Source organism: Centroberyx affinis, unplaced genomic scaffold (assembly GCF_046629955.1).
Source record: "Centroberyx affinis isolate AG114_WGS23_722 - 3 ecotype Tasmania unplaced genomic scaffold, CSIRO-AGI_Caff_v1 ptg001027l_1, whole genome shotgun sequence".
In the NCBI taxonomy this organism is placed as follows: Eukaryota; Metazoa; Chordata; class Actinopteri; order Beryciformes; family Berycidae; genus Centroberyx; species Centroberyx affinis.
In genome coordinates this window covers 52,842-78,526 of record NW_027279587.1, presented here as the reverse complement: position 1 = coordinate 78,526, position 25,685 = coordinate 52,842, and the positions used below count along the sequence as shown (strand labels likewise).

Genomic DNA, 25,685 nt, shown 5'->3' with positions numbered 1-25,685 from the left:
TATGTATCTGTATCTGTAGTATCTTTATTTGTGTCACACCTATAGACTTCTAGGCATTGTCATTTCTTATAAGTTGACAGTTTCTTTTTACATCCCACCTCCCGCTTGTCTGTTTTGCTGATTTAGCAGACTAGCCCTGCCTGAGACTTGACAAGCCCAAATATTTGCTTTGCCTCTTGACTGATTCGTAAATGTTTGAGTTTCCACATGGGAGAGACTCTGATTTAAATATGGCAATTTATATATCATAGTTTATGGTGCCACAGACAAGTGGGCAAGGATGCGTCTTAGCCACAGTCTGGTTTCAGCTCACAAATAGGTTATTATTTTAACAAATGTCTGGCCAAACTGTCGTATCCCCCCCCTCCCCCTCTCTCCCCAAATGTAACGTTAGCTCCAATCTTCACAGCTCTACTGAAGTATTCTCCACAGACCGCAGCAGAGTTGTTGACGGTGGGGATTTGATTCATGCCACAGCTTGTCAGTCATTTTATTTTGAACAGCAACTGCAGACCCAGTGTTGGAGTGAAGCAGATCATGTCTGCTGAAAGAGTCTTAGAGTCTGCCAAGGCTGCCTGAACCTAACATTATCAGGACTCCTTTGACCATAGTGGATAATTTAATCTCTCATCTATAGGTCTGTAGCTCTGTTTTCACTAGGATTCCTAAACATATTGTTGTATTGTTATTGTGTATTGTGCAAATGTTACAGTACATTTTAATCCAAATTATTTCTAATCTATTCTAACCCAAACATGCTATATTAAACTTCTAAACCCTCCTTTTAGCACTCATTCTCACTATTAGTGAACTGTAGCAATAGTGCAGCACTCACTTTTTCAGTTAGATACAATACACTTTAAAGACAACTTCATTATAAAGTATTTTCCTATTTATCTTCTACCAGCTAACAGCTAGATTGTTTTAATCAAAATGAACCAATTAAGTACGAACTCAAATATCCTATAAATATAGTAATAGAAGTAAGGTAATTAGGAATTAATATTAAATCTCTGCAATAACGCTTACATTGACATAGATACCATATACATTTCCTTTTACTATTCGACAGTAGAATTGATATAATTTTCAATCACAATAATATTATTAATGTGATTTTATGTGGACAAGTATTAGCAATATGAAATATAACAGTTCCTAAATCTTTCATTCAAAATAGAGATAAGCCACAACATATAAGATCCTTTTTATGAAGAGTTAAGCATTATGGCCTCCTACAGTGTTTAAGAATAGTGACTCTATCTTGAACACTGAAGCCAAATCGGCGCCTAACAATGCCTCTGTAAGGAGCCACTCCGGATGCTTTCAACATATCCATCCATAGAAGTCATTTTTATAATAGGATCATGAAATTTGGATAAAGATTTCGCAGTTCAAATGGTTACATCTCATTTTATAGGACTTTCCCTTATGCCTCTCCTTTTTGTGATAAATGTACAGTGCTTTTCATACAGATTGTTCATTCTTGGGATTTGATAAAAACTGGATGGTCGTACTGCGCACCATGAAGGACATTCAATCCAAACTTAGGTTTCATAAATGCAGAATGTAGTATCTCTTACCCAGTGCACATTTAGATCAGTACACGTAAAGCAAAGGCCTTTGAATACAGCCTGCAATAGCATAGCAAATAAATATAGCCTAGAATTGTAGAAGATACGTCCAACATTTAAAATCAAAGTGTTTGCTTTAACTTACTTGGTACACCAGATGGATTGAGTTTACAGCATCAGGACAATTCACAGTTTCAAATAAGTTGTCAATCACACAGAAGTATACTAACATGGATTTCAAGGAGCCAAAACTGTCAGTTATTGTATTGTCCCCTGTGGAAAACCCTGCTCTCACACTGCAAGGAAATTAAAACAAACTCTAAGAATTATTTGCTTATCTGACCGAGGTCAGGAAATACAAACAGACTTGAACATGTCGGCTTTGTTGGTTGTTCTTTCCTGGACAGCGTGTATGACATGCATGTAATATGTAAAATAATTGAATAGGCTATCCTTAAATATAAATACAATCTACCAATAAGTGACAACATGCTCAATTCACCTTCCATAAGTAACAATTCTTAGAATAATATTTATCCACCACTGATCAGCCACTGTGGCAACTTACAAAAGGGGGCGCTCTTGAGGCAGAAACCTGACAGTTCAAAATTCAGATGAATAGCAGCAGTTGTCCTACTCCTACTGGCATTTTTCAGTGATCCCACACTGTGCTATCTAACTTGCAAAGAGCAAGAAAGACAGGACAGGACAGGACAGGACCCCTGGCAGCCAGTGATGCTACTTACTGCATCATTCATATAATTTGCTGAAGGGATCATCACCTCTTTGTGTTGATGGGTTATGGGGGTGCAACAGCCTGAAGGTTAGAGAATCAAGCTTTTTTTTTTTGGCCCACAAGTTGACACTTCAAATCCCCAGTCCACATGGGAATATCTGGGCAGAGGAAGTCAGCATGAAGCACTCTGCCCTCCTTCAGCAAGTCGCTGCAAACTGCCCTTTGAGCAAGGCACTTCACCCAAAGCTGCTCTGGTGCAGCATAAACAATACATGACTGTGACAGTAGAGGTGTGAGTGTGTCTAAAGTGTGCAACCCTCCCTCCCTACTGTCGTAGGTATTCACCCGCTCTGTTGACGTAAAAAGAAAGAGTTTTTAGCCTGCTTGCTTGGTTGAATAAGTGCTAAAAACTGGACTGTCGTCAATTATCCAGTGAGGCATAAAGTAACTCATACTCAGTGAGAAAGGTAAGAAAGTACCTCAGAGTATACTTGGTGAACATCTTCCGTGTCACATGGTGTAACATGAATCCAGTGATATTCAAGCTAAAAGGCAAAGTGTTTCTCTGTTAATGGGTCTCATCTGAAGCTACGGGTGTCACTGGAAATTCCTCCAAGGTAAATGTAATATGTAGTAAGTGAAATTGTAATTCAAGTGCCATGGCACAGAACAAATGGAATACCTCTATTAGAGTGCATTAAACCAAGTTACAGCATTCCTACAGTTGATTCTACAGGCAGAAAAATTAACATCAACGCTGAGGAAAATGTGCATGACTGATATTCTCCAAACAACTGAATGTACAATATTATGGACCAGTATTTCATTGTACTCTTACTGGTGAAAAGTGGCAAGACCTTGCTAACTTATGAAAAAGCAATAATCCCACCTAATAACGCACTGGAATGATACCTCTAAACTATGAAAAAATGAACCGCTATAGTGTGCAGAACATCTGTCAGTGTGATATAGTACATTATGTGTCAGAATATTTGATACCACCTGTATGGCTTTACAACTATTTACTGCACCTCTGAAGCGCTCTAGTCCACGGAGAGGAATCCCTCATCTGCTTCACATCAATTTTTACTGAGATGGTAACCAATATTTTCTGAAATACAGGGCTCCCACAGGTATATTTCACTCATATTTTTTCTTTAAGGTGTTTTTTTACATTTTTAGACAGCATGTGTATATTATATTTTCCACTTCATTCTGGAAAAAAAATCGAAAATACAGTCCGATCCAACTCAACTCAACTTCTGTCACCTCATCTCTACTTGATTATAATGGTTACACAATGCTGCTTGGCTTTCATTTTAGGTTATACAAAACAACAAAACCAGTGGTGGACTATGGTGCAATAAAAATACATTTTAGGGGGGGGGGGGGAAGTCAGTATAGCCAAGGTAATGGCAAAACAATTAAGTTATATTTTGGGTGAATTACTCCTTTGGCATCAACATGTCCTTTTTGCCACTCAGTTACAGTGTGATAACTATTATTATACTACAATTGTTCACTCTTTTAACTGCAAGCAATAGCATTAGGTCAACAAATTACTTGATTTCAGATTTTACTAAGCAAAACAGTTTGAACCTCACAATCAACCACTGAGATTTACTGCTCTAAAACTTTGACCTGTTATTGAGATTCAAAACGCAGCCTGGTCAGGAGTTCAAAACTGAGCACTGACAATGAGTGGAAGCCCTCAAGAGACACACAATATCTAATCAGCTACTGAACAGATACATAACCGGCCTGTCTCATCAACCAGATCGCTGAGGGAGATTAAATGAATTATTCTGAGATGAGGAAAATGTTATATTCTTTATTCTCACACAGTATTTGGGTCATTTCAACAATAGCATATCTTTTCAAGAGCATGCCAAAAACTCCCCATATGGAGCAAAAACGGACACTTTCATTCAACAAAAGCTATTAAATATAATTTACAAGAGAGTGAAATCTTCCACCGAAGACAATGATCAAAACACAAGTTGAAAACTTGTCTTCCTCGATATGATATAGACAGTGAATTCAAACTCATGGGCTAAATAAGTTCTCCATGATCCCAAATTAACTTATGAAACTTCATTATATACAAAAATGTGCTACACAGACCAGCAATGTTAGAAACTAGCCTATTGTCAGTATGTAAGAAATCAACCAACAAAATAAACAGAATATCCTAGTAATAATGCAGCTCACTTTGTACTTGAACTAATGTAGAACTGTATTGCACTAGAGACTTCTACTCTTCTGACTGATCTAAGGTGTTACAACATACTCCTCGTGTCCTCCCTTTTGACATGATCAAGTGTCTTGTCGTGGCACTTGCTCTTTTTGTTCTGGTGAGTTTTGACGTGTTTTGCCAAGTGGTCACTCCTCATGAACCTCTTGCAACAGTCCGGGCAAACAAAGCGTTTCTCCCCTGTGTGAGTCCTCAGGTGTCTCTGCAGCTCGTCCGACCTGGTGAAACTCTTGCCACAGAACAGCCAGTTACACACAAACGGCCGCTCTCCTGAGTGCCACCTCAGGTGCGCTTTGAGGTGAGAAGTTTTGCCATAAACTTTCCCGCAGCCCGGTATGTGACAGATGTGCTGTTTTTTCTTCCCGGGCTCGTCGTTTGAAGTGGAGGACTGGCAGTTCGGACACCTGCACCTCCTGCAGCGCCGGGCAGTGGCGAGAGGGGACTTGGTGTGCAGCAGCGCAGCGATTTGCGTCTGGTATTGCGCAAAGTCCGTATGTCCCAGCACCAAGCCCCTCTGCAGCTGGAAGCGATGGGGGCCGAGGGATGAAGGGTGAGTGACATGGTTCCCCTGCTGGAGGCTCCACCACGGAATATCCTCTCCAGGGTTTGGGGACAACTGTCTCTGCTGCTGGTGCACAAGGCCGGAGGGTCCCGTAACGAAACTTGGCATTGCAGGCGGAATGGGAGTTGGGGCTGCGTAAGTGACCGCGGGGACGTAGGTGGGAGGGCAGGTGGACTGCAGAGACTGCATGGAGCAAGGTAACATCTTCACGGGGGAGAAGTCATATGGATACGAGGGGTCCGCCGGAGGGGTGAGGGGCAGTTCGTGGTGGGAGCTGAAGGAGCTCTGGATGTGCGCAGTGAGCTGGGGCTTGGAGGATAGTCCGAAAGTGGAGTTGCCGGGCAGAGTGGTTTGAGGATTCCCCTCGTTACTCCACGGGTGAAACAAACGCGAAGGGGAGCTCAGAGTCGGGTCGTACGGGACCTGGAGGAAATCTGCGGGGTTGGATCCGTGGTGATGCCCGATCCGGTTACAAGTGGCTGCCAGGAGAGCCAGCGGGGAGTGCTTGCAGTTCTCTGGAGAAGAGTTTGGAGTGCGATCCTGAATAACCGAAACAAACATTTTCACCATTATAATAAACTATTTTACACATTTTGTGTGGTTACCAAGCTGAAAACAACGAAAGCGCATTTTTTTTACGTTTATAACTCAACCAAATGAAAGTTTGCCTATATGAGTTCGAATCCTATCTACACCAAATCGATTCTGTAGAATAGCCTGAATCGGGAAAATGTGACATAAAAGTTGACTTCTCCGTTAGACTGCAGTAGAGTCATAAACATGCAAACAAGCACTGTTAGTAATTAAATCCTAGGCATAGGCTATTATGACCAAGACTATCGAAGTAATAAGACTATCATCTTCGTTAGATTGCACGCAAAAGTGACCATAATGTAAGAATCCCATGCTCTAAACGTAAATCAACTCAGACGAGTTTATAAGTTAAAAAAGTCGTCAAAGTAAACAAAAACTTTGGGACAAACCTGCAGAAAAGCCTGGAGTGTTTCATTCCGCAGTACAGCCACTGCTGCCATGGTAAACGTCGTCCTCCCTCTCGATGAAAACAAATGAAAATAAAAAAACTAATTGAGATAAATATGTGTATTCGTAGTAAAATATCTTGTCGTGCAGGTCTTCACTCTCTGTGCTTCCTCTCCCCGAGATATCCTTGGACTATCTGAAGAGTGAGGGATCACTTCTTAGAATTTGATAAGGACTTTGGTGGGCCGCCAGCCAGTCAGAAATAAGATTTATTACTTTGAAGTTTGCCGCTGCCCAATCATCAAAGAATAGCGGCTCTTTGAGAGGGGAAAGCAAATCCTTTGAATCCACAAAGCTCCTATGGTGTGTTTGTTGGTCTGGATAAAAGAGCTGATTATTAGGGGGGATGGGAAGGGAGGAGATAAAGGCGGGACAATTAATGAAGTAATCACTATGTGGGAAATGTATATACACAAATAATTGGATTTTCTTGATCAAAGACCCCCATGCCGCCTGGAGACCCCGGTATTGGATGCTGTAGTCATCTGATCCTCTTTTTGTAATTAAGGATTTGTAGCAGAACCCTATGTGACAATGTGACATTGTTATCTCTGGAGATCTCCAAGCACATTGCCTGGCTGTTTGATAGAGGAAAGAGACCAAATCAAGTGACTCAACACAAAGTTCTCATCTCTTAAGAATTGGCGTTTCTTTTACATTTGTAATTTGAATTAAATTTCTTTGTTGTGTCTTTGAACTGCAACACTGCATTAAACACTTAATTATGCCCTTACTAAATTATTCAAATGCTTTTTTTTCCTTTTACTCAGTCTTTTTTTAAAAATCAGAATCTTACTCAAAATTTAGATTTTTTTTTCCCGTTCTTTGTTGAGCATCAACATTTCCACTCTGACAAGCTGAAAGGCAGGCGACTAACTCCCAGTAGCTAATTTAAATTTGTCTAACATGTTACTTAACATGACACATGCAAGAAATCTGAATAGCCCTCCATTGATTCAGGTGACAAAAGTAGCACTTGAAATGGGTGATGTCTCCATTATGTTTCCTTAAAAACTTCAGGTCAATTCTTCTGGGAAAGAAGACTTCCCATCTACAAACTGAAGAAAAACTGGGCAAGCACATATTCAAGGATCCCATGCAGTACAGCATTCAAATAAAGCAGATGTATTGTGATGTGGGAAAAATAAAACACCAAGACTAAACTGGCATTTTGTGCTTTTTTTCAGAACAGTTTTAATTAAGGTAAAGAAGTGTGTCGTTTTCTTAGGATAATTTCAAAACTTTTGCGGCAGGGCAGTCAACTTCAGCTGTAGCATTAGAAGTTGTAGTTTTCTATATCAATGCTGTGATCTTTATCTGGCTTCCCTGCAGAAACAATCACTGTCCTCTCAACTAGTTCAGAGCGGCAGATTTTGAATTAGATCTGTTCCTTTGAAGGGATTAATGTTCCCAGTCCTCTCCCACGGCTCTACACACAGTCATGAGGGAAAGGGGGAGTCCTGCTGGGCTGTACTGGAGCCATGTTGAACTACAAAACACTTGGCTACAGGAGTGGCGCAGTCACACTGCTGTCTGATATAAAACTAGTGGAGATTAACCTTGTTTACATCAAGTTATGGCAGAGGTGGTGAGGAGTGAAGCTACTATACCGAGCTTAGAAACAATAAACAGGGTGTAGAGGCACATAAAATAGTTGCTCCTCTACTGTGGTTTGTGGTTGTATAATAATTATTCTATTAGCTACAAAGAGATGAGCCTGAGTTGGAAAATCTGTTTATACCTGCAGAAGAGGTCATGTTATAAATTGTTGCAACCTTTGAATGTGTGTATGGAGATTTATCATAATCAAGAACCATTTGACCCAGTTTTATTGTGAATTGCACTTTATTGGTGTACATGTATTCACTTTGCGCATTTGGTATAAAATAATTTTGATACAAAGATCAGAACAGGTGAGAAGAGATTAAATTGTGAAACTACAGTATGCTGTAAGCTCAGTAAACCAGTTGTCAGTTGAATTATTGGGCAGTTCAGATATTATTCAGTTATAGAGTCAGTGGGGGAATAAGTGGAGTGAAACCAATCACTTTTGCGGTACACTCAAAAAGTTTGTATTTCTGATAAGATATTAGTGCAGCAGTGTTGTCAGTTATTGATTCTGTGTGTTTTTTGCTTTCAGGTTTAAATGTCAGATAAATGTCAAATGTTGTGATCTGCTCTCACATGTCAAGTAAGACAACTACAGTATTAAAGTAAATTAAAGGGAGAATCCACCCTCCAGCAGAATCAGCATAAGATTTTCCTATGATCCTCAACAGTTCAACAGAGATTTGTGAAGATGAACAAGTCTCTTTCAAAAGGTAGAAACAAGAGATGCCAAGACAATGGATGGGAGACCAACTGTGACAGCACTGAAGGTGACTTCACAGGCACGGTTTCTGTTTCATAACTTTTAGCACTACAATCAAATAAAACTCAATTAGATGCACATGCTCAAAGAAATGCTTTATGATCGTACGTAGTTAGTCCAAATCACTGATTGGTAACAACAACAGATTAGAGCCTTGGTTCTTTGTTTTCTTCAGTATTTGTTAAAGAGTTGTTCATGTTTACAAGTCTTGATTAACTTAAGATCACAAGATTAGTATATATGAATTCTGATTCAGGGTGGATCTTCGCTTAAATGAGCAGTACTTGTAAGCTGTCATGCTGTGTGAGGCCAATTTTGGCCACATCCCCCTCACATGTAACGACTGTGTGAATTTTGTGACCCATCAACATTACCAAACCATTGATATCTTCCTTTGAGATATCTCTGTTCAGCCCCAAATGCAAGTTCTTACATTTTAATGCATCTCAATGGGACTTCAGCTATGGGATGGATTTGGCTGCACATGACTTTGATATAGTTTGGAAGAAATTCATGACTATGTGCCTGACACAATGTCCAGGCCCTGAGGTAATTTACTTGCCCCAAACCTTTGCCTTCTCACTGCCATGCCTCAAGTTTTACAGGGTCACCTTAGCAGTGCTACAGCTAAAGGAAAATTTTCCTAGGGCATTTGATGGGAAAATTAACTTGGAGGAACCCCACTGCAATAGTTTTCTGCTGGTATACCCCAGGGCCTGAAGACTGAATCAGCCAGTACCATCCATGTATTTCATACTTTACTACAGCACACTGGGGAGAGTCCATCATACAGCTGCGATACCATTAAGAGGCACAGAAATGGGTGAAGCTGCATTTAGAGATTAGCAGAGTAAAAGGAAGACATCAGTCTTGTAATGTTGATATTTCATAAAACTCACACAGTTGTTGTATGTAAGGGGTAACAAACTGATATTACGTTACATGAGTACTTGATTTGAACTTAAATCATCTCAAAACTTACTGTCATCTGAAAGCAAGGCACTTTTCCAATAATCTACTACTATGAAAGTGAAAGAAAACAATAGGTTGATATCTGCTGGTCGGCATTTTCACTTCATATCTGTTTTGATCAGAAATATTAATTTCCTGAGTTTAAAACACAAACAACCAATTTATAAAAGCGCCAACAGGTGACTGACATTCTTGTAAAGGTGACTCGAGTTTGGGACTACTCCCATATATATAGATATTACTTTTTAACAAAATATGTGCAAATGATAGCAAATGTTGACATAATTAACATACGATACAGTGTGTTGAAAAATACCACAAATGTGCATTGTCCCAAACAAGACACACAGATGTGTTGTTTATATATTTGCAGGTTAAACACCAGATTTCACACAAATGTACAACTGGGATAAAAATATAATTAATATGAAGACAAATTGGTTTGTTGCAGGCAAAAATCTAAGATTCGGTGCATGATGATTACTACCACCATGATAGGGAGGTTTAAGGATATTATTCTGTCTATCATAATTTTCATGTTTTTGGATTACAGATATGAAAAGGACCATTAATTAACAGTGAATATAAATTTACTCAAAGAATAAAATACATTATTAATCAAATTACATTTATTTTACTCATATAAAACAACAATTTACTAGAGTAAATAAAATATACAATACATATCAAGTGTTAAGATGTAATTTGTTTTGGTTGAAGTCCAGTGCAGAGTTGAAGAAGGCAATCTGTAGAAGAGAGAGAAAAACTACATTGACAATATGCTTCCCATTATGTGGCACACTCAAAATACTTTCCCCATTATCAATGTTCAATTTCATTCACCTCATTTAATTTGGAATGATTTACAATTCAATGGCAATCATTCACCCAAAATGGACGGGAGAAAGTGGAGCTGCATGAGATCTTGAAAGTTGGGGAGGGAATTGACAGTGAGAAGTGTAGATTTGATGGAGTCGGGGGCAATGCCACAACATGAACCCTTTTTAACTTTCCATATTCTCTGGACAGTTGGAGAGAAAACAGGTTCCACATCTGTCTCATACAAGAGATATCAGAGACTGGGGAGTCAGGCGGGGGGGTGCATGTGTGAGCTTGAGAGTGAGAGTGAGTGTGTGTGTGAGAGAGAGAGAGAGAGAAAGAGAGAGAGAGAGAGAGAGAGAGAGAGAGAGAAAGAGGGAGAGACGCTCGAGGCTACTGGGTACTTGAGCCGCTATAATGGTGTCTCGTATGAGAAAACATCTGTGAATTTCCTCAGTGATCTACAACAAAGTATAACTCAGAGCAGTCACTCAGCAGACCTTTGAAGTTGCTGTCTGACAGAAAGCTGCCATTGTTCGCAGCCCCCAACACAGAGAAACTCCAACTTTGGTCTCACTAATTTTCCCTGCAATGCGATACAACTCTTTTTTTTTTTTCTTCTCCCAGCCTATGAAGCAGGGGATCTCTGCATATTCAAGAGCAAAGAGCAAAGCCTTGGCAATGTGCAGGCTGGCCTGGGGTCACGTAAGGCGGGACAGGTCATTTTACCTTCTCTCAGCCCACCCTGGGTGCCTTAATCCAGCCTCTAAGAGGGGAATTCTCCCCCTCGCAATGATTTGCAGGGTTACAGCCTGCAGTGCTCTCCCAGGAAAAATGATAATAGAAAGACATCATATCCAATAATCATACTGAGGTGCCAAAAAGTACAAAAGCACCTCTACAAGCCTTTCAGCATGTGTGAAAGTATCCATAACTTGAATTGTGAAAGGGTGGATACTGTCAGGATGACTAGTTTACCTTTTTTAGTATACTCTATTCAAAACTGTCAACTGTCTTTCACATAGTGGTAGGGGGATTTAGAGGAAAAGAACCAAAACTGGATGGTCACAAGTTTGACCCTGGTGACAGCCAGTGCCAATTCTTTTCTGGGAGTCTTTGAGCAAGACACTAAACCCCTACCTGCACCGGGGGTGACGCAAATGGTTGACTGAAATAAGAGAAATTTAAAACCTGTCGGGCAGCTTTTAAAACAGTTGTTGTGCCACGGACGCTATTTTATTTCGACCTCAATTAAAAGGTCATTTCGTTGAACACCAGGTGATATGTCCGCGTTCCTCCTGGCAGTGGCAAAAAGACAAGCTTTCCGTTATGCATCCCAAACTGAAACAAGGCCGTGGTAATTCTCACACTGTTACCCGTCCAGCGTTTATTCAATGGCAGCTGGTCCCACCATCTGGGAAAGCAATGCCGAGGCAAAACAAAACAGGTTACACCTTTGGCCATGCCAAGTCTGCTAGTGCCCCACTCAGTCTACAAACTGAGAGAGGCTAATCACAATTTCACGCTCTGATTTGTCAAATCCCATTCCAGCACCGGAGGCACCAAAAAAAAAGTTTTAAGTAAACAAATTTCATGGCATACAGGATAACAGCTTTTCTATACTGTTTCTATTGTTCTACGTAAGCCTTTGCTAGCCTCATCCCTCTTAACACTGGTAAGAACTGAATGGTGGTGCTTCCTTTGCAATTGAAAAGGGAGCTGTAATTTTGAGCAAAACATTTGGTCACTATACCAACATTAGAGGAAGGAAACTCTATCCCCTCATGCATGCATTTTATATTCATGCAAATGTGAACAACTCAACAGTGCATAGAACGCCCTCAACAAATTGCAGGTGTGAGGAAGCTGAAACAAAAGCCACTGTAACCCTAATGGCATCCCTTGTCATTAAGAGACCTTTGATGTATGTACTCAACAGACTCTTTTATCTCCTTCTTCCTCTATGCCTCTTACTCTCTCTGTCTCTCTCTACCCCGCTCAACCAGTTTCTTTATTAATGCAGTCTTTAGGGAATGTTCTTTTGCTCAGAGCCCTCAACACATCTGACATCTGGTTGACGCTCATGCATGTCCTTTTCTTTGGCATCAATCATTAGCCGGCTAAGAGCGTCACAATGCTAAGGTTGTAGACATTTTACGTGTCTGTTTGTCCTTGTCCCATCCGCATTCACATACGCTGTGAAGTTTGGGGGAACAAAATCACAAAAACACAAACTACTACAAATTAATTCTTTACTTAAGGAATAACTACGGTATGCTATCATAATAATGTCTGATATATTCTAGTGTGGTGAAAATCTGAGATTTAACATCTGGAAATCAAAAGCACATAAACTGCATTAAAACAGTGTGTTTGAAAAGGCTGCTCGTGAAACACTGGTATTCAAGCTCTCCCTTTGAACTCAAAGGATATAGAAACAGAACAATGTTGGCCTAATCGTGTTCTCTCTTTGAAGTGAGACATCACTATTAGGTGAAAAGGTAAGTATGCTTCTGTAGAAAATAAAAGCTTTTCATCATTTGTTAAGGCTGCAGCTAGAGCGATATCATAAAGGTGGTTTAAAACTTTGGATAGGAATGTTTCGGGCTGCAGTGGATGCAGCTTTAATGAAAGCGCGGTGTATGGAGCAAATAGCTAAAATGGCAAGAATAACACCAGCGGTAACGTTAACCACATTAAAGGAGTCCTCTCTCACACCAGATGTAGTCAGATTTAATGAGGAAAAACAAGAGGGAGCTGGATTTACGAAGAGGTATTAAAGAAAACACAGGTGTCAGGCCTCTCGTGTTGACTTGACACTGTCTCTCTGCCTCGGTGTCCTGCGAGGCAGACCCGCAGCTCAACTGGCAGGCTAACACAGAAGCTTCAGTTCATTAGGTCAGAAAATATTTTGTGAGAGTGATGACAGTATTTCATAACATTTGCCATTACAACACATAATCAGCTAACCAAGGCAATTACATATACACCTCCGCTCACCTCCTCTCATATGCTAAAGCAGGCAATCAGCCAGGGAGTTAATTTGGCAGAGAAAAACAGGGAAAGAAACACCCACTCTGGCACCATATGTCACCACAGTCCAACCTTGTTATTCAAACTAGTGAGCCTATTTGAAATTCCTCTCCATGGTAAAACAGGGCCAAAATAATCAAGGGAGCATGATCACACTTAATTGATTCAGTGTACTTTTAAGACGCACTACAGGGTGCTGGGGTGACCTATTTCAGACTGCTCTTCAGAGGAACCAACTATCCCAGCAAGGGAGTAATGCACAACGAGTATTATAATTACTGCAGGATCTACGGCCACAACCGGAGGTGAAATGCTTTTGAACTAACCGCGACACCACATTATAATGCTGCCAATGGTCTGGGGTATTATTCTTGCAATTTTGCACTTTTGAATGGACGTCCTATTTGTGCAGCGTTAAATATGACAAATAAAATTGACTACATCTATAGTAGGACTTTAAAATTCATATATTTTAATTATGTGAGCTAGTTTGACAATGAAAACCACTGATTTCTGGTAAAGGTTTAGAAATGAATAAGTGTCCGCAGGCAACTGGAACCAAAGCAGAAACAACAAGATTCACTGACAGTTAAAATGACTGAGGATGATATAATAACTTTCAGTTTTCAGGTAAACGATGTTGTCAAATTTCATTATATAAAGACTGATTTAGAGTGTAATATTTGGATTTACTACTGTATACAACTACAAGCATGGTCACTGTTCAAACAACACAAAACATACTTATAGTTGGCAAATGACAGATTTAAAACCACATAACTGTCAACTAACAACATGGGTAGACTCTTCTTTATAACCATCTATGATCTTAAATTTCATCTGCACCATGCTTTAATTACATATTATTTTAGGAGGAGGCTTTTAAAGAAATGCATTATATTCCACCTGTGTGTACTGGTACAGAAAAAATACAAATAAACATGGATTTCTGCTAATGTTTAGTGTGTCAGAATAGAGTGTCTTGATCTGAGCCTGACTCTTACAGTACTGAGCTTTGGGTTTCTGCTGATCACCTTGGGCCTCTTTAAACCCACCAGGATTCCCATGAACCTGAACCCAACTGGTCTCGCTATCTAGGCAGAGCTCTAATGTTTTTCCCGCTGAGTATAAGGAGGATGGGATCTTCAGTCATACCACCCTACTCTTCCTATTAAGATCAAAATCTCTTCTCAGGCCCTGGGGTGTCAACAAAAGGAGATGCAGTAAATGATATGCAAATTGAAAAAAAAAAAAAAAAAAAAAAAAAAAAGAAGCTCTACAAATCAACTCGCCGGCCCTGCATTTCCGACACTTCACATCTTAACAGAAAATTCCTGTATTTCGGGTGAAATTCAAAGTGAGGTCTAGCTCTGCCTCTGTGAGGGTCTGTTTGGAGATTCAGACAGCACAAAGCCTCTCTAACTACAAGACAGCTCTCTGTGGGAAAACTCGTAGGGATAGTATTGGTTTCAGAAGGATTTGTTTCTGGATCCATCTTAGACAATAGACATAATGCTTGAAAATAGTTAGATGTTAACACTGCTGAGTTTAAAATCACCCTGCCTGCAAAACGAGGGGCTCCTGACTACGAGCTAGGGTTTCTCCCATATCTATTTTAAATATCTGGCATAACAATATAAAAACTATGTGAATGGAAGCTTGGCATTCAAGGGTTTTATTGTGACTTTGCAAAATGTTCTTCATGAATTTGATTAGACTTCCCCTCCCACTACACCACATGATGTTGTATTCTTTGTGTTATGTGCATTGTCATTCATTTGTTATTTATTGATGCAACATCTGTAGCGTCTGACACCAGTTTGCAAAGCAGCTACTTATTTCTTACTTAGTGCAGGTCTTAAAAGACAAAAAAAAAATGAAAGACACCATAATAACATTACACATCCATCCACATTGAGAGGTAATGTAGGTCAACAACAGGGCTAAAAAAAAAACCTATAAAAAAATTCTGTTATAGTAGAGAAAATGGCACTACATGGTTATATAAAACTGTGGGGAAAAAAATTTAATTGTAAATGTCACTGATGAGTAAGTCATCGCGTAAACGCCTTTTGACCGCAACAAATTAACAATTGAGGGCGTCTCTCGTACAGGTCGCTCATTCTGCATCACTGTTACTTGCTCCACACACTACATCCAATACCAAGGATGTTCTTTGGAGTGTCTGTCTATGTGTCTGGTGCGTCTGTCTTACCGGTTGACATGGTTGTAAGGCTCAGCTCTGACTGACGAGAGGCCCACTAGACAGGGTGGGAGGGGGGCCAGTCGCGTAGTCTTCCTCAGGGATTGACTCCACAGTTGACAGTAATTTGTAGTACTCATCTTCTCCATCCAGCACTTTGATTTGACTGTGATGTGAAAGAAGACAAGAAGAGAGGATGGAGGAGTGTTTCACCAGGATATACTGTAGAGGAGTGATGCAGAGTTATTATTAGAATTTATTATTTAGAATAAAAACAATATTTGCAGATACAGCTGTTAAGGAGTTCAGACTTTTTCAAGCATACTGATCTTGTTGACTGAACCAGGATGTCATTTATAGTACAAATACAAGTCAGACCTTCAACAATTAAAATTAGCATGCTGACAAAGCCTTAATATGTAACCCCCTCTCTAATGACGCAGAGCAACTGCTCATAAAAAGCCTGTTATTTTCGGCACTCCATTTACATTATAAGAAAACAACTCCATTTCTGGATTCTCCTATTCCACAAAGGGCCTGCTCTGTTTAGAGTTGCTGTAAGTAGGAAAGCAGTTATTTACCCAAGTTTTCTCGGCTTCCTCTTGCTCCCCTGGTAATCCAGAGTTCTCTGAGGAAAGGGCCAAGAGCACACAGTCAAAAGATGAGCAGAGAGTCATTAATTTTTAATTCAAAGTGATTTTGTGTTGAATGCGAGCAGATGCTGATAATATCAGAAGTCACAGCATAATTTTTTCTGATCAAAGGGCTCAAGTGAGTCTGATGAAGCATGCATCTTGCTCAGCTTTGATAAACCACATCAATTATTCACCGTGAAGGCAGACATCCTGACATGAAAGCAACAGATAAAGAGCATAAGCACATGTTCAAGACAAGAGGCAGAGAAGCGTGGGGGTGGGGCTCCAGGGTCTGGCACAGGTAGATTTAATTGTATTATCATGTGGAACCAAAGTCAGACAAAGGCCTTTATCGGCACTTTGAACTCACATTTAGCTGGTTGTAGTACAGGCTGTCTTCGGGGCTATTGAGCAGCTTGGGCTGCTGGCCCCGCCGGCGAGGGCTTCTCTGCTGTAGCTTCACCACTGGACCTGCAACAGAGGAAAACAGGGGCAGTGATCCAACCGAGCAAAACTCACAACAAGCACCATCACCAACATGATAATCACGATGACGATAGCAGCAATTAGACACAGATTCTGCCGTCGACTTATTAAATCCTCATCGCACTGTGCAGAAAGTGGTGAAAACATTTTAAATTACTGAGGTAAGATTATGTAATTTAGTAGATGAGCTTACTCAATAAAATGTTAACATTGCACAAATTCACCCCCATGAACCACATCTAATTAATCTCCCCTGACAGGTGTACAGCAGACCATGGCTAAATTTGTCAAACAACTACAATGGCAGGAAGCTGAGGTGAAATTGCGGTGTGTGGTATTGGATCCACTTCTTATTAAGCAAGTATTTTGACTACCTATGCCCAGAACCAAAAGTCAAAAAGTGAGAAAAGTAATTCTCGTCTGGGTTTCCAAGATTACACTGGAGCTTACATCTTGGAAGTCTTATGGCAAATGTTGCACAACCCTAACCATATTGTATTTTCATCATACTAGAAAGAAGTTCAAACTATGTAACAATGTTACAAGTGTAAAAGTTTTTCTATGGCAGTCATGTATACAGACAACACCCCTAATGTTTTGGCAGCACCACATATTATTATTATTTATTTATTTTTTATTTTAACCTTAATTTACCAGGCAGATCACTTAAGAACAAATTCTTATTTATACGGACCACCTGGCAAATGACAAAGCAGATAACAAAAGGCTTGGAGAAGAAAAATGGTGCAACCATTTGTTTACAGTCTTGAATAGCATTGCTTTTGCCATTGAGCAACAAAATGAAGATTGGACAGCAACAACATGTTATTATGTCATTATCTTTCAGTTGGAATGTAATGGTTATTGTAAATACGTTTTTGTAGTGTGTAGATGTGTGATAATAAACTGTGCTTGAGTAGTTGCGCGGAACAATTTTCATTATAAATAAAGCACATCTTACTGCACATTCAGTAAGAAGGTTTGATGAGGTTGTAACAAGTCTGAGTAGTAGTAATGTATTATTTTGATGTATCAAACATCTGTGTAGGTGAGGAGTTATTTATTGTATGCATCGATGTATCACATAATTGAGGTGGCAGTCCAATAGGCTTTTGTGGGATGGGGGCCAGCTTGCTCCTTGATGTTACATTCAATGAGGGAGGTTGTGGTGTCATTATTTTACATTTTTAGCCACTTAAAGGTGCAGTTTTAACAGTTTTTTCACTGAACACTAGATGCATTATACTGCATGAGCGGATGTCCATCCAATCAATTGGTTATATAGGAGTCAACTAGCGTAATTAGTAGGGATTGTGTCCATTGTTGTGTTATGTGTTTTTACAACAGCATTTGTCACACAATGTTGGGTCTTAAAAGTGATCTTATATGACGCCCATCAGCTGGCCTATAAAGATTACTGCTGCATCTCAGCCATGCACAGTTCAACAAAGACCTAATAAAAATCCTCCCATCACTTAGTGACTTCTAGAGATCTACAAGACTCTAGATGTAGATTTTTGCCCTGCTGACAAACATAAGGAGGCAAGGCATTTCTAGTCTCAATGTCACAAATGTGAGCCTTGTTTAAGCTGTTAAACAGACTAAAAAGCAATTTGCACACTCATTGTCTATCATTGCCATCCATGGACTGGCAGTATAAGAAACAGTAATCCCTCAGTTCTCTGTACCAACTACTTCTCTTCAAGCAGATGATGGTATCTTTGGCAGCCCAAAGTTGTTTCCCTCATTGTTCAAAGCAATGTGAATTGAACAATGAATTATTCATAACACCACAGAAAGTGAAATGTTATTGATGGCTTTCGCTAAAGATAATGAGCTATGTGATAACCTGATTATTCAAACATAAGACAATTATGAAGGCTTAGTACATTCTTCTACAACAGTACATCCCAGGTTTCAAGATTTATGGGTTACAAAAACGTGTTTTAAAGCCCAGACACCTTTACAAGGAAGCATCTATATTTAATGTCAGATAACGTTTCATCTTCTTTGCCTACGTTTTGGGTGAGACAGGACATTCCTTCATCATCTCCTGCTACCTCGGCTTCCCTACCTTGACTAAAGCTGCATTTGCTTTTTCCATCTTAACACTACTTTGTACTCACTTTGAACAGACCTCATCACATCTCAATCCTATACATCAAAGACCAGACCCCCCCCCCCACCTCCCATCTTTCCTCTGCTTTCTTGATGTTATTCAAACCAGCATAGGTTTACTAAATTCACACTTTGTGAATGCCCAGAAAGTTCCTGTCAGTTCTAAGATATGAGCCAACTTCTGCTGTGAATCTTATCTATCAATGCCTTAGAGGTGCTAACCATCTACTGTACGATTCTCCTTGTTATCCCAGTGATTTCCCCGAATATTTGGGGATCTATTAAGCTAGGTTCGGTAAGATTTAATGTAGATTTCAGTGTGTATTTCATCTAAACAACAATCATCTTGGTTGGTTCCAACATGGTATCAAAAGCACTGGGGTTGGAATATTACATTGAGATAAACAAACTGAACATTATGTTGCTGCTTAGATTTTGAAGGTTGAAAAAACTATCTTCATGACATGCTGTCGTGAAAGAAAGAACAAATGAAATAACCCAATTATCTAATATAAATAAAAGGTTTGCACCTTAAATTTCAGTAACATAATGTCCGTATGTAGGACATTGTTCTGCTAATGATGTCTGAAATGGGTTTGATAAGCAAATTTCATATTCCCCTGAAACTGCATCAAAGCACTCAATCACGAATAATGAATCCTGATGGCCTTGAACAAAGTTTCAAAATGGAATCATATTGCAAAATAGAGTAACCAAACAACCGCATGGGCTGTTTATACATGTTCAACAAACCTACTTTTTGACGTACCTCTTATGATTCTATTCACAGTTTATAAAACCAACTCCACTAACAAAAAGAAGTGATATACTGACTTGTAACTGCATTCATAGCAAGGGCCCCTCTTAGTATATAACATAAATCAGGTAGAATCTTATGAAGGTCTTGGGGGAGACGATTGCCTGTCTGCTCCAAACCCTCCACTGTGGCTGAAAGAGAGGATCTCTTGTTTGGCCCGATATCCTGCTGGATCCCTGTCTACTACTGCAGATCTGAAGTCCAAAACACAACACATGGGTTTCAACATCACCATTTATCCAATCTGACCTGCAGCGATTAGAGCGTGCAGCAGATCAGAGGATGGGTCAGGCTTCCCATCTCTTTGCCTCTGTTTGGGAAATCACTGCCATTTGATCCCGGCCAGCCCCAGAGGAATGCTGCTCCTGCAGATATATTACAGGCATGGAGGCTGCCAAACTGGCTTCTGGCATGGGAGTCCTGCTTGGACCTGGGCAGGCGGACCTGGGAAGGGGTCAGACTGTGGCTCACACCGGGGCTGCTAAATGATCGTGGGTAACGTCTGCTGTTTGGGGTGGGGAGGAATAATGGTCAACCGGGAATACAGAGGCGGTGGAATTCATACAATATTGATTTCTCCCTATCAAAAGAAAGCCCAGCAGAGTTTGCTCCTCTTGGTGAGAGACTTACATATTGTACATGTTTGCTTCTTGAGATAAAAAGGATGGGAATTCTTTTTGAGATAGGTATTTCTTTCATTTTCAAAGAGAAGCAGATGACTCGCATTACATCTCTAAATACCACTTTGAAATCCCTTGAAAATCAGAATGCTCCTCAGAAACAACATAAAAGAGCTGCTAAAAGGGATTTTTAGTGGAATAAATTAGAGATGTATCGATTTACTCTCCTAAATCACGTGCTGCGATCACCTGACTTCTCCCAGACCACAAAGAGCCAGTTGGGCTTTGTTTATTCAGATGGAGGGAGCAGAGGCACAAAAGGCATGGATTATAAGGCAAAATCATCAGCAGGGGCCTTTGATGTCTAAATGAGGCATGTGCAACCCAGACCCCTCTCTTTACCTCACAACCCCCCTCTAACACACACACACACACACAGACACATACATGGACACATAAACCCGTGTGCACACACAGGCACATGCACACAAACACGTGCACACACACACACACACACACACACACACACGCATGCACGTACACTATTCGCCAGTTGCAAACAAAGGCAGATATCTGGAGTCAAACTTGCAGAGAAGTTCCAGAAGTTTTCAGGACTCCTGAGATTTATTACCACTGTCTTCATTTGGGGACATCATAGTTAAATGGTAACTCATGTGCTTTGAATTATAAGACACACTGGTCAAATCACAAGGTTCTGCAGATAATGCTCCAAAGGGCAGTTCCTGCATCTGTTTTCACTAATGCAGGCAGAGGATGTTGTTACTTACAACCAATTTTTCACACTGAAATCAATCATTTCCCTGACGGCAGATTTGGAACTTTGACTCCAAAAGAAATCTTTGTGTGGAGGAAAAAATATGTAAACTTTGTGCAAGTCAATCATTTGTCAGACATGTAATATGTATAATGTATCATGTGGATGTATCAGCAGGACGAGTAAATGGAGGCAGTGGAAGAGAGCAGTGAGTCACAGCCAAAACCAGCCCACAAATAGATTAACAATGCAAATGAATGGTTTTGAACATGTACACACATTGGACATGAGCTTTTCCCTGAACAATAAAAGCACTGATCAGTAGGGTACATAATGGTTTTACTGAAGAAAAGATGGTTTTATTTAAATATAGTCTGATGACCAGCAACACCACCACCACCATTATAAACCATTTTGTGGTTTGGAAAACTTGTGAAACTATACCAAATGACTCAATCCACTTGTGTGATAGCACAGAGAACTTACAGTATCATCCTCTACCTTGATTTATGTCTGAAGAGATTATTCTGTTGAAATTGTGATGATGAGTAGTTTGGAAGTACATCCTGTTAACTACTCCCACTGACATTAAGAGGATTACGTAGGTAGCGGCAGACAGAGGCAACTCCTTCCGTTAAGTTGAGTCTTTCCTATCCCTTCCAAATCTCTGCTGCCGCTACGTCGAGCCTGTAATTGCCTAAAACTGAAGCATCCGGTTGAGACGCTCGATATGTGGAGACAGACAGATAAATCAAAAGGCTGAGAGACAGCGAGAGGGAGGGAGAGTATTTGTCTAGAGAACATGGAGAGGGTGGATCATTTGTCTAGCAGATGTATGTTGATATGGTGTTGCTGCTGCTGATGGTGGTAATGGTGGTGGTGGTGGTAGAGGCTGGCTGAATAGCGCCTGGTGGTTGCAAACCTAGTGGGAGGACATGTGGGAAGTGGTGTCAGAGCTGTTGGTAATGAGGGAGCTGGATGCTAGGAAAGTGAGATGGATCAGTGAGTGTGGTTTGACCTCAGTGTGGGGAATAACGGTGTCCTAATACCGCATTTCCATTGAACTCTACCAGCTGTAGCTAAAAAGTGGAGAGTGAGCTCAGGGCGCCAAACAAAATCAATTCTTACTGACTGTACCACACTATAGACTGAGGGTACATAACTATGACCAATAAGTCAGTACTAACTCAAACTATTCTTCGCCGCCCCATTTCATTTTCCTCTTTCTTCTCCTCGTCTCCTCTCTTCAAACAGCCAGGTTAACTATCTTCCAAGACGCAGAGGTAATTGGTCTCTGTGTTGTGGCTCCACTTTATCACTGTCTCTCTCTCTTGACATGTATGTTTACCACAACTATAATCTTCAAAAAGCCTGTTAACATAAGTAGCTCAGCTTTCATAAACCATAAAGTCAGCTCTGACTGATCCTCGGCACCATCCTGTTTACCACGCTGAGGAGCATAAGCAGCACTCTGATCATATCTGCTGCTTGCTAGCAAAGGCTTTCTCTCTGCATACGCCTCTGTGACTCATTTTGAAACATATTCATATTGTATTAATATTCAGGCTTGGGAGACAGGTGGAGAGAGGTGACATCGTCTAAGTGTTCGGCTTACATGAGTACTCTGTGTATGTAGAACTTTTCCAGCGACAAAAAACATGGGAAATCAAAGGTTGGCGCTTCAGACATCTGAGAGCGCCCCGAGTACAAAGTGCTTTAATGCTCTCTTCCCACCATAAAATGCAGCATTTCGGGTATTTGGCTAAAGATTGAGAAAAGTCCCCTAGCCTGGTGTCAGATATATAGTGAAACAGACATCTCTCCAGCTGAAGGATATCGCTGCCTGCTGGTGTGCTTTGTTTCATACATAAAAGAAAAAAAGGGGACTGGGCTGGTCTGTTTCAACACTGGGCTTAGTCAAATCACTTAGAAAGGACCCAATGTCCGTCAAACACAGAGAGAGGTTTCCGGGTCATGCCCCGGTGTTCTGGCATTAATGGGAGTAGGGTGTAGAGTGTGTGTGAGAGTGTGTGCGTGCGTTTGGGGGTGGGGTAATTCGATTTCCATGGCTAATTTTGTGTTTTTCTCCGTTGGTGTCCTGAACACTCCAGGTCGAGCTCCAGCCCCAGAACTGAAGCGATCACCAGAGGCGACAGCAGGATGAGACACAGGAAGGAGCCTGGTCTCCAAACATCTGGTGGGGCAAGGCTTCCATGACTTGCTCAACCTCAGGATAAAAAAAGGCCCTCAGATCTGTGGGGATCAAAGTGTGCCCTGGGTGCCTGAGCCACCGTGGCCTCCCTCAACATATTCAAATAGGGTTTCCTGAAAGCAATCGGAGCCACAAGCAGACCTCAGAACATAAACGAGGCAGGAAAAGGGGTGATGATGAATACCTGAAAATCTGTGCGCTCTCCACACGGAATAACTAAAGCATTAGTGAAGCCCATAGTTGAAAGAGAAAAGAGGATGGTTTTTGTCAGAACATCTAAGTGGAATACAACTGAATTTTCACATGTGAAATATGGTATGCCCAAGGACATTTTAGTCAGTGTGGTGACCTCTCAGTGTCTCTAATAACAAAAACAAAGAGTCTAATTTGTGTCTCTCTAATAACAAAAATGATTTGTCCTTTAATCTGTGATGCCATACTGCTGACTCCATAGATCCTGAACTGGAAAAGTTGCAAAAGATGACTGTTAAAGTATTAGTTGTATATAGCATGTAGTATAGGATTAGAGTTCATGGTCCATAACGAATACCACTAACTTAAAATCATTTGGCTACAAAATATATTTAACATGCATGTATTTGATGTAATTTCAAACTGAATGGGATCCTATGTGCAAAGAGTCAGTAGGTAGTTTGCAAGTAGCAAAGAAATAATATAAATGAGCAAAAAAAAAAATTCAGCTATGTTACTTCAAAGCCCTGCGTTAGAATATGGCTAGGAGCTGCAGTGACACAGGACAAACACATTTGAGCAAAATACCCTCAGACTGGTATTCACTGCAACATTTCCCTCCATAATCACACTGACATTATAAATTCATCAAACACCGCTTCCCTTCAGCAGCGGTGATGCCTGGGAGCGGGGGTCACCTGTATGCAGCATTACCGAATTAGCCGCTATCTAACCCAGACCTGCTGTGGCGTGCTGACACTAATCCCGGGCCCGCTGGAGAGCCCTGTCTGTGTTACATTATCATGTCTAATCCCCGTAATCTCTCAGCCGCGCTGCTAAACGCTATTCCACCTCCGTCTCTTACCTCATACTCCTCTAATAACATTAATGAAGGGCCAGGCCCCCATTACCCAGGCTACCCTAGCGGTGGGCTGGGTGACGGCCATAATCGGAGGCCCCCTGCACAGCCACCCACTCAGCCTTCCAGGCAGTCGGAATTAATGTAATTCATCGCCTGGGGCAAAAAGCAAACCAAACATATGTTCAACAAATCAGGGTTTGTGTATTTTCTTGTCACCGTTACTATGCGGGTCTATTAGAGTCATTGATGAGATCTTTAGTGAAGGGCTCGCCGTGTAGGAGAATGAAGGCTTTGAAGTGCTTGTGCCACTTCTAAACCCCCCCGCACCCCCCCCCCCTCCCCCCCTCCCCCCCTCCCCCCCACTACCATGAGACATTTATGATGAGCTGACCCAGGTTATTAAAATACCGCAGAAATGATCACTCATAATGCTCTCTCCTTTTGTTGTCAACAAAGAATGGCAGGAGAGGATTGGTTAGGATGAAAGGTTGAAAGGGGTCCTGTATTAAAAATGGCACTTTATCCATTAAAGCAGGATTTCTCCTGTCTCTTTGTGTAATTACCTGCACCCGCCAGCTCTGTGCTTGGGCTTACCTTGTTTACACTGTGTGTCTCGCAGTCTAGCTGTCTCCCTGCAAGGCTTCGTTACACTGTCTTCTGCTCTGCCTTTGTCTCTCTTGATGTCTTTCACTTGTCTGTCTTGGCTGTCGGGGCCAACCTTGAAAGAGGAGGCGTAAACACACCCAGAAGAGCAATGTCAATGAAAACAGAGGATAAATAGACACAAGTTAAAGCAAGCCCCATAGTGTTTTTTTTCTTATTTAGTCATGTGGAAGCTGTATTCATTTATTTACAATTTACAATTTGGCACTCATATAACTCAAACCCATTAATGTGCTTTGCAATGTTAATCACATGCTAATGCAATTGCATATCCCCCTTTATTAGCCCTACCTCCTAGCAAACAGCACCACACTGACTTAATTGTGAGGGTGAAAAACAGCACATACAGACTTCCTCTCATATTTAATTTTATCTTTGAATAAAAGAGCTATAGGAAAGTATTAATCTGCTTAACATTTCTAAGTACATCCTCCAAAGGATTTTGCTTTTTTAATCTTACATATGCTCAGCAGAGTTACTGGCAAAAACTGTACATTTTCCTCATTTCATCCTTTCAACATCAAATGGTGAGCAGCAAAAATTGGATCAGACTTCAAAGACTGTGATGTGCTCCAAGTCACGGAGTGGCTCTTCTATTTCACATATTGAATTCGAGCAGGATATCAAAGTGCTACCAAAGAACCTCAGGTCTTTACTAAAAAAGGGGTCTAACATCTGTAGAAAGAGAAGCGCAAAGACAAATCACCTCAGGGAACAGCGAGCATTTATTCTCAGCCGTG

The 25,685-nt window shown here is 40.8% G+C and overlaps 2 protein-coding genes across 3 annotated transcripts in view; both read right to left on the bottom strand.

Moving 5' to 3' along the window:
• Nucleotides 1-4,204: 4,204 nt before the first annotated feature.
• On the bottom strand, nt 4,205-6,228 carry sp5a (Sp5 transcription factor a). 2 transcript variants are annotated; one of them, XM_071522789.1, is made up of 3 exons: nt 6,110-6,228; nt 5,223-5,666; nt 4,205-5,186 (listed from the first exon to the last, which is right to left on the bottom strand). In XM_071522789.1, exons 1-3 carry the CDS (start codon nt 6,158-6,160, stop codon nt 4,590-4,592), a joined length of 1,092 nt encoding a protein of 363 aa, XP_071378890.1. In that variant the 5' UTR covers nt 6,161-6,228; the 3' UTR covers nt 4,205-4,589. The 2 variants fall into 2 exon arrangements, with proteins under 2 accessions (XP_071378890.1, XP_071378889.1); XM_071522788.1 differs by having other exon boundaries at nt 4,205-5,666.
• A 3,971-nt stretch (nt 6,229-10,199) lies between these two features.
• myo3b (myosin IIIB) overlaps nt 10,200-25,685 on the bottom strand; it is a 60,877-nt gene continuing 45,391 nt past the window's right edge. Inside the window, exons 31-35 of the mRNA XM_071522785.1 lie at nt 24,877-25,000; nt 16,571-16,671; nt 16,147-16,193; nt 15,578-15,731; nt 10,200-10,256 (exon numbers count right to left, since the gene is read on the bottom strand). Of these exons, the coding sequence (XP_071378886.1) occupies nt 15,599-15,731; nt 16,147-16,193; nt 16,571-16,671; nt 24,877-25,000 (405 nt within the window). The 3' untranslated portion in view covers nt 10,200-10,256; nt 15,578-15,598. The remainder of the gene's footprint in view (nt 10,257-15,577; nt 15,732-16,146; nt 16,194-16,570; nt 16,672-24,876; nt 25,001-25,685) is intronic.